At 45.7% G+C, this 15,247-nt stretch overlaps 1 protein-coding gene across 1 annotated transcript in view; it reads right to left on the reverse strand.

Annotated features, from left to right (window-relative positions):
• ASTN2 (astrotactin 2) overlaps positions 1 to 14,930 on the reverse strand; it is a 301,533-nt gene extending 286,603 nt beyond the window's left edge. Inside the window, exon 1 of the mRNA XM_044439905.1 lies at positions 14,630 to 14,930. Within this exon, the coding sequence (XP_044295840.1) occupies positions 14,630 to 14,795 (166 nt within the window). The 5' untranslated portion in view covers positions 14,796 to 14,930. The remainder of the gene's footprint in view (positions 1 to 14,629) is intronic.
• Positions 14,931 to 15,247: the final 317 nt, after the last annotated feature.

A 15,247-nucleotide genomic window follows, 5' to 3' on the forward strand; every position in this document is an offset into this window, starting at 1 on the left:
GGAAAAATTCAACCAGTACAGAAAGGAAATGTAGTTGCTGCCTTCAGACTGGAAACAAGATTCCTCTTCCATGCAGATGGGACAGAGCAGATTAAAAACGAAAAAGCAAAAACCTGCATTTGCAATCTAGATTTTAACCATATTCACCTGGCAAACAATTTGCTTTCTGTAGAATGCAGAGAAAGCAAAGTGCTGGTGCATAATTTCATTTTGCCTCTGCAGTAGGACTAGAGGCTAAATATTAATCACTGCTATTTCCCAGTTGTTGTAGGTGTCGCAGGCTATCAGTTATACAAATGGGAGCAGGTAGGCAAAACATCAAAGACAAATGCACTGAAACATTTGAGTGTAAACTCTCCTTTGCCATCCTGAAATGACAACATTTTAAAGCTGCTTAGATTTCCCCATACTTCCCCTGGAGAACTCCTGTTTGGGGTCAAACATCACAGTGCTTGGGGGAATACAGCCAGTCTTATCATGAGCACCTTCTGAAACCTGGAGACCATGGCTGAGTGTCCACATTACCCACAACGGACACTGGAGAAAAGAGGAGTCACTGCATCAGAAGGAGTCCCGGCAGATGTAAACACCTTTGCAATTTTATGGGACCGGCTGTGCTCATGACAATGCCACTCCTTCACTTGCACAGGTGGCCAGGGTTCAAGGCAAGGGTTCAAAGCTCCATTTCTAGGTGCAGGAAACACCAGGAAACAGTTCTGATGTGCCACTCTCTTCTCTGGGATTCTCTGCATTTGGATTTTGGAGTGTCTGATGACCTTGCCTTTGGTCTGGCTGGGAGCCCTGTCCCCGGCAAGTTGGGTATCCAGGGAGACTTTTACTGGCCTAACGCATTATGGAACTGTATGGTTAAGGACGAGTCCAGATGATTTTTCACCACCAAGGCGAATAGCAGCAAGGAAAGTCGAGGGAGGGAAATTTGAAATGGGGAGCCAGTCTGAAAGTTCAATAAAAGAAACCCATGTGAATAAAGGGAGGGAGGGAGGGAGGGAGGGAGGGACATGAGTAAGATTCTTGCATGTTTCTTGTTCTAGCTTTCAAAATACCGAAATGTGGCTTTATATCCATTTGCCACTCAGAAAACCATAACATGGTTGGGGGCATAAGCTAATTTCTGACCATTAAAGACACGATGAAGGGAAGAATCCCTTTATTATAGAGATGGAGGAGGAGGAGATGGAGACAGATGGAGAGGAGGAGGAGGAAAAGGACAAAGAAGAGATGGAGGCAGAGATAGAAGAGAAGAAAGAAGAGACAGAGATGAAGGAGGAGGAGACGGTGGTGGAGAAGCAGCAGCAGTGGCGGCACTTAGATTTAAGGAGTTTTTTCATTTGAAAAATAGAACAAAAAGTAGAGATAAAGACATTAACTGAGAGCAGCAAGTACAGTAATGCTAAGTCCTCATGGGAAGCAACTTCATGGTAACGTCTTAGCAGAGATAAGAAAACATGGAGGTCTGCTTCTTATGGGGAATAAAGGCTGGAGACAAGGAGAAGCGAACTGAGAAAAAGAGATGTGGAAGAAAGAATAAGAGATCATGCCTTAGAGAGGAGTTTGGGACCGAAAGAAGCATACTGAAGGAAACTCAACTGGTAGAGGATGTGAATAGCCTCGGGCATTAAATGCAAAGATGTGTGCTCAAGGACCTTCCTGGAAATATATATCATTGCTCCCCAGCTCAGTTAAGGAATGGCTGGTGCCGTGTAGCAGGACATTCCCCCCTCACAACTGTTCTTCAGAGGGATATCACAGCATCCCCGGGGACCAGAAGTAATGAAACCATGTGTGTGCCTCTCAGATGGATGGGTACCACAGCCTACCTGGGAAGAAACTGTTGGCAAATGTCGCATGTTTCAGTCCAAGAAATATGTCGCATTTTCCATGCTTCTTATTCAATGGAAAGGACCACGAGAAAGCTGCGATTTTCCCTATTAAGTGTACTTTGGACAGCTGCCTTTAAAAAGAAATACTAACACAATCTCTTCTCAGACGGAGCTTGCTAAACAGGGCCAACCGTCCCTTGCAGCTAGTTCATCTCCAAACAAGAGTATGACATTACTGGATTGTTCTTTTAATTGGCCATTTCCTGTTCCATGGGAGTGAGCAATTAGATCTCAGCCTTGCACATGTTCAGAATCCCTATGATACCAGCTGGGGGACAATGAGAGTCACAGGACTTTTTTCTGTCTAGACATGCATAGGTTGGTGTCCTTAGCAGACGTTCTCCTAAACAGAAACCAGAGAGTGTGGGACTTGCACCTTGGCTAAGGGATGAGAGAAGCAGGTGTTAGTGTTCTGAATTTTACATGAGCTCGCTGCTTTGTCGAGGTGGGTGCTTTGCTTTCCTTTTTGCAGCCAGGTGACTTGTTTACAACTGGAAACTTTGTTAACTACAATTTTGCCTCACAATAAATTACATTTGAAGAGGAACAAGCAACTGCACTGGCTACAAAGAAGAAATGATTTAGTGAAGGACTCACCGACATAAGACAGGAAATTACTAATTGACATGTCAGCCCTGTAGTTCATGTCAGGAAGCTAGGAGCAATAAAACAAAAGTCGTCCCAAGAAGCCTCCGTAATTCTTTGCTAGTCTACGCTGGATCAGATGGGCCTGCAAAGAAATTTTAGCTCTGAAAAGGCACACCAGATGGAAAATACTGGTGGAATGCCATGAGTTGGCAGCAGTATCGTCTGGATTTCTCAGTGAAAAACTTAGCAAGGAGATTATATTAATTCCACAGGAAATGCGCTGGTACCATTGTCCCCGTTTAGTGACTTGCTTGTAGTGGAACAATTCAGAACAATGGATTTAGGTCTTCCATTGAGTGGAAGAATGTCAGAGAACAAGCTTTGTCACCAACTACTCCATTTTCCCCCCTTATCAGGTTTGTGAGTGAAAGGAGGGACCCCAAACTGGATTTATACACAGAGCAGCTTCATATTTTCTTTTGCTTCTGTATCCTTATACAACCACTCCCAATACTCCCATGTCCCAGCTGTAAGCCTTTCAGGATCTTTCGTCTTCAAGGGCTGCTCTGACTTCATTTTCCCCTCCGCATGATTCCCTTCACCCCTGCCGTGTTCTCCACAAAGTCACCAAGTCAGACCTTGATCTGATCAGAACTTTGAATCGCTTTCTTCTCCCTTCATCATTTGTCCACCACCAGCAACCCTCTCCCTTCTTATGCCCGCATCCCCTACCTCACATGGCTAGTGGGATAATATGATCTGCCCAGATTATTACCGCTGTGTAAGAAAGTAGGATGGGAGATAAAATAGCATCTGACTTTTGCTTTGCTGCATATCTCAGCTGTTCCACATTCCGGCATCAGGTCAGAGCATGGAACTCCATTAACTTCCCCACTGTGCCATGCCTGTCATCAGATGGCATCAGATGACCCATTTATTTATCAGAATGTATTTTGCTGGCTTACAACTACCGCACAAGACCAACTGCAGGTTCTATTTACAACACGTCTGGGCCCTTGTTAAATTACCACATTGTCCTCGCCCCAGTTCTGTGACCTACATTTTGTCACCGAAAAGGCAGAGTGAGAAACCCTCACCCTTATGGACCACTGTAGGCTGGCTGTTGGAGCACCTCTCTTTACAACACTCTCCACTCAAAAACATGCCAAAGTTCTCCAATGGGCTGCCTCAAGCATACAACTAAATCTTCCTGTTCAATTAGGTTGCTCTTGTTCTTGGTTAAGTTGCATGCTTGTGTATGGATTTGACAAGAAATGTAATTGACTTCTGGTGTTTATTATTAGAGGGAGCTTCTGCAAAAACATTCCTGCCAACTTGGTTGCTTTTCTCTTTTTCAGAGAAGAGTAGTGGGGTGGGGGGGCTGATCTTTGCAGTAGCCGTTCCAAAACAGCAGCAGAAAAAGAGAAGAAATTAGAGCCACTGCATCAGATTCACGGAGACAACGGCTCTGTTTGGCTCCTTGTCTCTCCAGTTTCCATTCCCCTAGTCGTTAAAATGACCTTGTACATTTAAGAACTAGAACCTCACTTCACTGTTTTCTTCTCTGTGCATCTCAGCTTGTCTTCTTTTTGGTGTGTGCAAATTTTTTCCCCATTGTTTAATCATGTTTTTTAGTTTGTAAGCCTATGAACATGGACCAACATAGTTTTACTGTTCTTATTCAGCCATTCTGGGAGTATTTTTGGCTTAAGAGTGGGGTAAAAGTTATTTAAATATGTAACTCCATCTTGAGACCCAGGGTATACCTGATTTTTAAAGGGAAATGATGACCACCTTCTTATCCTTTCTTTCTTTTCCTATTTCCTTTGGGTTTATATATTCCAAAATTATATACATCTTAAACCAATTCTAGCCATTCTGGCTTCCTGCATTTGAACTACAGCTTGATGGGATTCCAAGAAATATCTGTGGAGATCCATACATCTTTGCCTCACAAAAGAATTGCCATTCCCAGAGTTCTTAGTGGTTCAACTAGTCCATGCACACCTTCCCACACCTTTCTTTTTATTTAACCAGAAAGGCAGTAGGGCCACCTATCTGTGTCCCACCTTGAGGGAATGTGCAACCCTGTTGCAGTTTGTGATGCGCCAGTGAAGGCCACTGTTACACCCAGTTTATATTGTCCCGGACAGGGTGCAAGCCAGTTCCTGAATCAAAATGCACAGAACCCACCCAGCCAGCCAAGAACAGGGACACTTGACCCAGAAAAGGGATTTGATTGGGGAAGCTTCTTGTTGCCTGATAAAAAGTCATGCTTCAACATTTTAAAGACCATGTAGGATGCAACACACCACATATGCCTCCTGATTCCAGTCTCCCATAGCACATCTGCTTCTGCACATCCCCATCTCAGTGTTCACTCAAAATCTTAACTCCCAGATGAGTTATTTCCACAACAGGTTTGAATAAGGAGGGAAAAGTGGGAGGAGGAGGAGGAGGATAGGGTGGGAAGAATCAGTTTGACTCCCCACCCATGGCAATTAATGTTGGCAGTTGACACCTTACAGAGATTCGATGACAGCTCTGTTGGTGAAGCTGTTTGTAGCTCGGTGACAAAGCCCTGAAAGGATACGGAGCGTGATACTATACTGAGATATCTCCTCCCTTGAGGACCCAAAATAGCTGTTGAGGGAGTAGAAATGACACCTCATCCTGGCTAGGGATGCAGCAAACTCCCTGAAACACAACCATGCCTAGCTTAGCCATTGACTGATCTGAGTCAGTCAGTGCTGGCACACTCCTTTCTCCTTCTTCCAACCTTCTGCAGGGGCAGGAATGAGAGAGAATTGGTACATTACCTCCCCTGCTATCCTGGCTAGATTACCTCTGGCATTTCAGAAGTTTTGTAGATAGGAAGAAGGAAATGGCTAGAATGTAAATATGCTTTATTGCCAATTCCTGAAGCTGTAACAGAGCAATATTCCACCCGAAATCTTATTTGCCGTTACTTCTCTGAACTGTATTGAAAGCTCAGTCCTTTTCATCTTTTGCCGACTTATACAAATTCTAAATAATTTATACAAAGGAAACAAAGAAGAGGAGCGAGGAGGAGAAGCCAATTCCAAATACCTCTCTATATATACCTGCCGGTAATCAGTTCTGCCATTTTTTTGTAGAAGGGTGGCACCCCTCTGCTTTCTCAGTGTTTCATCAACTGTCTCTCAAGGCTGGGCAGTAGTGAGGAGTGGAAAAGTGGTGGGAACTTTGCTACAGTTTTGTTGCGCTCTGTGTGTATGTGCTGAAGGTGGGACTCTCCTGTCAGACCCAAGAGGATGGGAGGGAGATGGCTGCTGGTGGAGGAATGGGTTTGAAGGGCGGGACGGAAAGGAACCCAAATGACTGGTCTCAGGTTCAAAAGGGATTGATTCAATGACATGGATAAAGGATTATCTCTTAACCTCCCCAGGAGAGACAGTAGATGATGGGCCCTCAGGCTGCAGTTTGATGCACTCTTCCCAGGAAACACCACCAGATTTACTTCTGACTCAATGTGCACCTGGTTGCCGGGAAGAGGGAGCCTCAGTGAAAGCCAGGTTCTGAACTGAAGAAGGCCAGTGCAGAGATCCACCATAGTTGTGGGGCATTCCTAGTTGCTGTAACACAGGTGGCCATGGGCTGAGTGCAGATCAAATGCTGGCAGGGGATGCCTACCGTGGACTGAAGCATCTATGAAGCAAGCCAGGGCCTTCTCTAGAAGCAAGAATGACCAAAATTCAGGGTTTGGGCACAGCAGTATATAACCGTCCTGCTCTTTCCTATAGGAAAGGACCACTAGCCAAGTCTCGCTACGTATAGGGTAAAATTCTTCATAGCAACACCTTGCACATCACGTTGCTTGTGCAGGAAAATAGTGCAATGGTCTCAGAGTAGCTGCACTCCTTTGCATCTCTTTTCTTAAGAGCTCAGTGTTTACATTCTGGGGACCATTGTCTTGCTTTCCATATTTGCTGACTTGTTCTTGTTAGAATTTGGACTGAAGCTAGGAATAGTTCTACTGGGACTCTCTCTTCTCTGGGCGCTTTATCTCTTCCACGCAATTTCAGGGCACTTTTCTTTTTCTAATTTTGCAGGTTCTTTCTCATTGGATTCCTCTTGATAGGAGTCCATAATTTTTTCATTATTTCCTTAGTTTTTCTGTATGCTGTTTCTACCTTCTTTTTATTTTTAGAGAATATGTTTCCTTGCTTGACTCTTAGCATTCCTCATCTATGTTAGACATTCCCTTTGATTTCTCGGATCTTCTGGAAGAGGCCTCTGTTTTTATCTCTTATGTTTTCTTCTACTTCTTTGCACTGGCCATTGTAGTATTGCTTATTTTCTCTATGTGATCATTGCTGAAAAGCTGCATTCAGGATTCTGTCTTCATTTCATCACCTCTTGCTTCTTGCCTGTCCTTAGTAATTGTGAGTGTTTCTCTTGGGTTCCATGTAGGCTTTTGTCTTTCTTATTGCTACAGAAATTTGACTTTTTGCTTTCCTCCTTAATCATCTCTCTTCTTTCAGTTCAAAGTTCTTCTGGTTCACAGTCAATTAAATTGAGCAATGCAAATCTATTCTTTATGTGCACTTTAAATTCCTCAGGAGTTCTTAAAGCTGCATTTTTGGCACGAGGCTTCTGTTAATCTTTGGCACTAGGCTTCTGCAAACTTTTTCAGTTTTAGTCTTGATTTTTGATATGATTCGTTCATGGTCACAATTGGCTCCAGGTCTTGTTTTGGTAGTGAGGATGTAGATTCTCCATCTCTCCTTCCAATTACATAGTCTATTTGATTTCTATAATGGCCATCTGGTGATGACCATGTGTACAGTCATCTGATCAGTTGCCTGAAGTATTTATTTGCAATAAACAGATGGTTGGCTTCCTAGACTTCTACAAGTCATTCTCCCGCTTCGTTTCTCACCCCAGGCCAAATTCTCCTCCAACATTTGATTCTGCTTTGCTTCCCACCTTTGCGTTCCAGTCATCTACAATTACCAGTATTGTCTTGTTTTGGTGTGTTTGCAACTTCTTCTTGGATCCTTGCCTTACAGTTTTCAATGTCTTCTTCACCATCTCTTGTTGGAGCATAGATTGTGTCCTTATGTTGATATGCTGATGTTACTTGGTTGAATGTTGCACTGTAACCCTTACTAACTTGTGTTCCATCTTGTCTCTGCATTAGAGCCACTCTCTTTCTTCTGGGTTTGACTTTTCCAAAGTAAAGCACTTTGTGATTATCTGATGGAAAATGTCCCCTTGCAGTCCACCCTTGAGTTCACTCACATCAAGTACACTGTGATGTTTAATGCTTTGCCTGGATTTGTCCTTCTCACATTCCCAAGTTTCTACTGAATGCATCATGGAAGTCTCATCTTCTGGCACCGTCTTGTTGGATTTTGGATTCTTTCATCATAGGCTTTTCAAGGAAAGAAAACTTCGGAAGTGGATCGCCATGGCCTTCTTTGAAGCAGTTCACTTGAGCAATACTGCCATTGTCTGTCTGACTTTCTACCCCACCACCATTCAAGGTATCCATTCTCTTCTACTGAAGTGACCCCTACTCCTGAAAAGGGTGGTTGCATCTTTGCTAGTTTTGACCATTCTGCCACAGTTGACCTCACTAGGAGACCAGCCTAGGGAGAGAGCCTGACCCCCTGATGGCATTGCTTGCAGCTTCTCTGAAATACTCTGATCCCCACACCACATTAAGGTGTACATCCAGGAGGGGTGGCATCATAGCAACTCTATCTAAAGCTGTATATAAGGTAAAAGTAAAGGTTTCCCCTTGATGTTAAGTCCAGTCATGCCTGACTCTAGGGGGTGCTGCTCATCTCCATTTCCTAGCCGAGGGAGCCAGCGTTTGTCCGCAGACAGTCTCCATGGTTGTGTGGCCAGCATGACTAAACACCGAAGAGCACGGAATGCTGTTACCTGCCCACCGAAGTGGTGCCTTTTCATCTACTTGCATTTGCATGCTTTTGAACTGCAAGGTTGGCAGGAGCCGGGACAGAGCAACGGGAACTCACCCCGTTGTGCAGATTCGAACCAGCAACCTTTCGATCTACCAGTCCAGCAGCACAGCGGTTTAAACCACTGCGCCACCTGCAGTCCCAAAGCTGTATATAAAGATACACAAATTAGTGCATGCCAATACGAGAATCTGCCCCTTTCTGTAGCATTACAACTCCATCTGGTGGCTTTCAGACTCTGTGGTGGAGATGCCAAAGCTGCCACCCCTAATCTTGCTTCTCAGCCCCCCAACAGTTTGCATTGCAAAATATTTTAACATAATCCCTCTCACACATCTTGACATACCAGGGGGCACAGAGAAGGCACTCCTTCAGAGTCACAGGGCCCAGTTTGTAACAAGGTTTTTAAAGGTTTCACCCAGTCCTTTAACTGGAAAGCATTCTATCACAGCAGGGTTGGCTTGCAAAATGGCTCCCCACAATGCTACCATTACTCACTAGTTAAAAATTAATACCATCTTTCCTTTTGTTTATTCAGGGGCATTTTATTGCTATGTTACAGGTTAACCATATTAAACGCTTTCTAATGACATTTCAATAAGCCGAGATGTGCACTGCTCTTTCCCAAAGAGGAGACTAAAAATGCAGGCAATCAAATGTGCATTATCCAAAGCACTCTGGGGAAAGCATTTGCTGTTTGACACAAGGAATAAAAACACGCGTCGCCAATGTTTTTGTGGGGCTTCTATGAAAAAAAGTGCAGGAAACAGAATCATGTGCAGATAAACAGAGGAAGGAGGGCAGCAGGTCAAGCCAGCCTGGACCACAGTCCGTTCCCAAGCTTCAGTTCACCAAACAAGTAGGAGCTGAGTGTGGTTTTCTGCAAGAACAAAATTTAGTTCAGGGTTAAAGGAGGGAGGAGGAGGCACTGATGGGGCAGGGATTGTGTAGCTCATTTTAATTGACTCAGGACTAGCTGCTTGGCAGGAAGGACACAAAAGAGAAAAACAAAACAGCAATGCCGGAAAGAAATAGACTAAACACAACAAATTACTGTTCAATTGATATGACTGGAATGTCAGCATTAAAGACAGAGACTAAAAGGGGAAGGAAGGTTTTCCAAACACAGGCTGGGTTCAGAAAAAAACAAGCCATGACAGATTTGTTTTACCATTGTTGATCTCTTTGGTGGCCTGAATCCATCTCTGTTTCTCCATAGTTAAGTCTGGCCTTTACAGACCATGATAAGAAACAATGGCCGGTTCTACGGTTCCTTTGTACCAGCAGGGCTTGCCGTGTTGTCTGAAACCATGCTTCCACAGTCCCCTGGAAAGAGTTGCAATCGTGAGAGGCATCCCATGTCTCTATGTGTGGACCAATGAGGAAGAGGCAGGCAACCTTGGTAGGGAATGATGCACCTTGGGATTGAATTTCAGGTACAGTGGCTGATGAGATGCAAGCGGGGAAGGTGGAAACCATGCTGACTTAGAAGTCACTTGAGAAGTCCATGGTCAAAAAGTGGAAACCATGGTGGCCACATGAGTTGCTCAAGTTACTACTACATTAGGAAAAGGCAGCAGTGGTTCCCAGTGAGGGGTTACCAAACAGGCCCATGGATTCCCCTTCCCCTTCCTCTCCCCATCTTCTTCTGCTGTGCCAACTTTTGGGTTGCCACAGGTTTGAACTGGCCACAGGCAGAGATCTTTCAAAATCAGCTCACGGGCTGCAAGGTTTTAAAGAAATAATGATGGAGGAAGGCTAGAATATTAGTCATGGGGTCAAGAAAGGGGATGCAGGGGCCATATTGTTTCCCTCCTCCCTGACAACACTGGAGATCAAGGTCTCACTCGTGCACCTACCCACAGCATTGATAAGCAGTCGGGTTCTGGATAGATGGAAGATGACATGGAATACAAATCTGGAAATTGCTGCCATGAGGTGTGACGAAGCTTGCAGGCTTCTCTGACTTTAAAAGCAGATGAAGAGACAGCCTTGTGGGAAAAAGTTCTGTAGACCTGGATGAAGCCATCAAGGCAGCTTGGGCTAATGGCGGCCCTCCAGATGCTTGGTCTACAATTCCTATCAGCACCACCGTTCGCTATGCTGACCATGATGGGAGTTGCAAGGGGGAGCACTAGTTTCCCACCCCTGATTTAGTACCTGAGGCAGCATGCCAGCTCCCCCTGCAGAAAAACAAAAACTCTGAGAGGGCCACTTGACAGCCTGTTTGTGGCCTTCCAGAAAATATCTGGCTGGCCACGACGGGATGGAGGATGTACAGCCGGCTGGACCTGCAGCTGGCTCTGCGAGAGCTCTCCTTCATTCTCAGAATGCACAATAAGAACGGTAGGACGGTTCATTTTTGGAACCTTAGAGCAGAGTGCAAAACGCAGAGGTGCCTGAGCATTAGAAATTAGATGTTTGCTTCTAGAATATGCCAGGAATGTGGAGGGGGTGTTTCCCTCCTTCATCCATGCTGTCAAGCAAATATTCAAGATCTGGCAGAAGCTGTGCGGAGATAATATACTCAGGGACCTAAGTGAGACATCAGTTTTCTGTAGAGGTTTAATCCACTCTATAGATTTTTAATATAAAAGCGAATATCTTTCCACCATAAATAAATTAAGGGCTGCAGGAAATTTTAATTCTTGCACTGAAGCTGGCTCCCCTATGAATGTGTGGGAGGTTTACTTAAGCAGGTAGGAGCAGATGCGACTTGGGCGGGGAGCGAAAGGGAGGGAAGGAGACGTTCCCCAGAGCTTCAGCCTAAGGTCCCATCCTGGCGCAAGCAAAACAAACTGTGAATTGTGTATTCATTGTGTGTTTAAGGATCATTTCATTTTAAGGAGAAAATCTTTAGGCAAAATAACAAGGTGTCTGGATTTCTTAAAGTAATTATACCACTGCTTAGGTTTGTAATTTGCACCGCACTTTTAATTCACAAAGCGATTAAACACATTACTATGTTCATCCTCAACAATTAAGTGAAATCAAGTCGCTAGTATTTGAGATATGAGGAACAGAGAGGGTGGCTTGCAAAGAGACTTTGTGGGCTTTGGAACCTCATTCATGTCTTAGGCATAAATAATTCCTGGTCTCAGTTCTCCTTTCTTTAAAATGGAGATTACACCCTTCATTAATTCATGTTATTTATATCCCACCTTTTTTTTTCCTTCCAAGGAACTCAAGGCCACACACACAGGGTCTGGAACGGGCTTCCACGGGAGGTGGTTGAGGCCCCATTGGTGCAGGTGTTCAAGGATGAGCTGAACATGCACATGGTGGGCATGTCATGAGCGGAGCCGGCTGGAGCCGGGGGTCAGACTAGATGGCCCAGGAGGCCCCTTCTGGCTCGCTCTGTTTCTAAGAAACCATTGGTGGGGTTTACCAGGATAGCATGTCTTTCCACGGGAGGTGGTTGAGGCCCCATCGGTGAGGGTGTTCAAGGATAGGCTGGATGTGCACATGGTGGGCATGTCATGAGCGGAGCTGGCTGGTGCCAGAGGTCAGACTAGATGGCCTGGGAGGCCCCTTCTGACTCGCTCTGTTTCTCTGTTTCTATAAGTCTCCTCTTCCTCCTCACAATCTCATTGCAACAGCCCTGTAAGGTAGGTTGGGCAGAGAGTTTTGTCTAAAGTTACGCAGTTGGCTCCATTGCTGGGTGGAGACTAGAACCCAGAGCACCTTATATGTAGCCCCATGCACTTATCCACAACATCACACTGGCTTTCAACAAAGGTAACAGGCCCAATAAAGGCAGTTAAAGTGCTGCAAAAGAAGAAGGACTATACAATAACAACACTCCTTGACACTAGTTTTATACAGCACTTTACCCAAGAGACAATCTCCCCATTTTTTCTAAAATTTTTACGACCATGCAATGAAGACAAATGCTATAAAACTATTTCAAGGATTTGGGAGGGTGAAAAGGGGTGGACTTAAAACACAGGAACAGTCACACTGGTGCAAATCTAAGCTTTCTCCAGTCCAATATCCCATGCCCCAAGTGGCTAACCAGATGGCTACTGGAAGCCTAGAAACCAAGCACAGATCGCCATGGGCTCATTCCGCAGCAGGAACTGAGAGTTTGCTCCAAAGCTGAAATCTAAACATGGAAACCCACCAAAACTTCTTTCTAATCAACTGAACCCACCACATGATGTGACTTCCAGGAAAACCTTCTGGCTGCAGGTTTCCCGAATGCCATGCTAGTTTTTGTATGGGATTGCCCTGAATGCGACTGCTGTGATACCCCAGAACTGGTTCAGCTTGCAAACAGAAGCACCCTTATGGGAAAGTCCAACATTTCAGAGAGGATCCCAGAAGTTCAATCTCTTCCCAATAAAACTTCACATTTCCAATACACATTTTCTTATTCTGAACGGAAACCCTTTGGCATAGTCATTGCTCTCTGATTGCATACCTGGGTGCTCACAAGTGCTGTTCCCCCACAGGCGCTCTCTGTCTCTCTCACACACGTCCATCAGAGAATAGCGCTTTAGGAACTTGGCTAAATTCACATGAGGTGGGACTGGGAAACCTTTTTATTTCCCCACTGTTTTAAAGTTTAATTGATTTAACTGGGGTTTTAGTATATTAATTGTCAGATGCTGTGGGGTTTGCTTTATTCTACTCATTTTTTGTACGCTGCCACAAGACGACTGTAGTGGATGGGTTAGAAAAGCTTTTAACAAATAAATAAATCCTGCCATGCACAACAGCACAATGGAAACCTAATTAAGAAGAGCCCAACCGGGTAGTGGAGTAAAGTTATCTTTTAAAAAAAATGCCTCTGGGAACACTCTATCATCACATGGTATGATTCCCATTGGGCCAATCTCAAATCAGAATGCAGTATTTTTTTAACCAACCCTACACAGCCATAGATTTATCATAAAGAAGAAAATGAGAAAAACAAAGAAACCCTAAGCAGTGCCAGGTTCCATTTTCACTCTGCACTTGCAGGAGACGCATGCTCACAGGCACGCCCACCTGGAGCAAACACTCCGGCCCAACCGGGCCCCCATCCAACTGGAAGCCAAGCCATTTCAGTGCAACAGCATGAAATCAATCAGCAGCGCAGCTCAGGGTAATGCCCATGGCTCGCATGCAGAAAGCTCCAGACCCAGTCCTTGACCAATCCAATTTGAAAACAAACGAAGAAACAAAGCAAGTAGCAAGCTAGGAAAACCCTTTCTTTGCCTGAGTCCCTGGGAAGCTTCTGCCAGTCAGAGTATGCAATAGCATCCTGGGCTAGCTAGGCAAAGAGTCTGACGCAGCATTGCAGCTTGCTTTGTCCCCTTGCTGGGCCCTCCCATTCCATCCATCCACCGGTGGCGTTTTATCAATTCCAAGCCCAAGAGGACATTTCTGTTTGGCTATACACACCGGCAGATGGGCAGTGGACAGAAGAAGCCTTTTGATGAGAATAGACAGAATTGTCCTTCACAGTGAAGGACATAAATGAGGGGCAGAACAACAGGGACTCTTCTGTTATCCATGGGGAAACGGGTGGCTCCAAACAACCTTCTCCCACACACTGAATGCACAGCCAGGGATCTGCAAGAAGGATACCCTTCCTCCCTGTCATTGGATGGTCTTACAAGACAATGATTCCCTCCCCCATCAAGAAGAGGTTTGAAGATCAAAAGGACTCTATGCACCACAGCACTGAAAGACCCTGCACTATTCTTTTCCCGGAAAGGTTCCTTCAGGCAAGAGGACAGGAGAACTGTGAAAAGGTGAAAAGTCCTTTTCTCAAGGTTGCTGGCCACACAAACCAGAGTCGGCTACATGTTCAACGCCAGAGGCTGGTTCCCTACAGAGCTGTAACACACGCCTGCCCAAGTCCCCCATTGGGAAACAACGATCATTTTTATAAACGAGGAGGAGACTGGACGGGCTCTCGTTCCCCCCAGCATCCCTTACAACAGGGCCATGCATTTGTGACACTTTCTGGATGCCAGGCAGCTGCAGCTCAGAAACCCAAAGCTCGTTTAAAGTGCGGTGGCCCACTGCGCTTACACATCACAAGCCTGGGAGAGAGAAGATTGAACGCCCGGCATGGCGGCTTCCATGCTCATCTATCACTTCTTAATGACCCTCCAGGCACATTCCAAAGATGGCTATCTCCAGCAAAGAGCAAGGGCAGCAAAAGCGAGCGCGGCAAACCTTTCTTTTCGTAGTCAGGTTTCTCCCCGCTCCGGTCCAGGCTGTCCAGCGGCTGCATCGTCTGGCCCCCAAACTCGTCATCCCTGCAGCCGAGCTCAGGCCGCAGTGGGTTCTCCTCCTCCTCGTAGTCGTAGTCGTCCAGGATCGGGGTCTCGCGGATGGGCATGCCAATTACCGAGGCGTGGGCCTGCAGGCGCGCGTTCCGGAAGCTCTCCCTTCCCTGTGAGCCCAGCAGCACCGACGGGATGTAATGGATCTCGTGGGTCGCCTCCGTGCTGGCACTCTTCTGCGGGATCCTGCGCTGCTTGTACCAGCGGCGCTGAGCATAAAAGGCGACGGTGAAAAGCAGCAGCAGCAGCAAGAGAGCAATCAGGCCGCCCTGGAGCAAGGGAAGAGAGAACCGTTCTTTGACACGCCCATGCACAAACCCAGCATCCGCACCTTTCTGTTTCGCCCTTGGGGCAGCTTACACAGACAGGGTTTGTTTGTTTACGTAGATTCATGCCCTGTCCCCACACCCCTTTTAAAGAACTCCGTGGGGTTCACATCATCATACAAGAACCCTGTGCGGTGGGTAGGCCTGAGAGTCTGTGAATGGCCCCAAGTCACCCACTGGGC

Source organism: Varanus komodoensis, unplaced genomic scaffold (genome assembly GCF_004798865.1).
Source record: "Varanus komodoensis strain SLA01 unplaced genomic scaffold, ASM479886v1 scaffold36, whole genome shotgun sequence".
NCBI classification, from domain to species: Eukaryota; Metazoa; Chordata; class Lepidosauria; order Squamata; family Varanidae; genus Varanus; species Varanus komodoensis.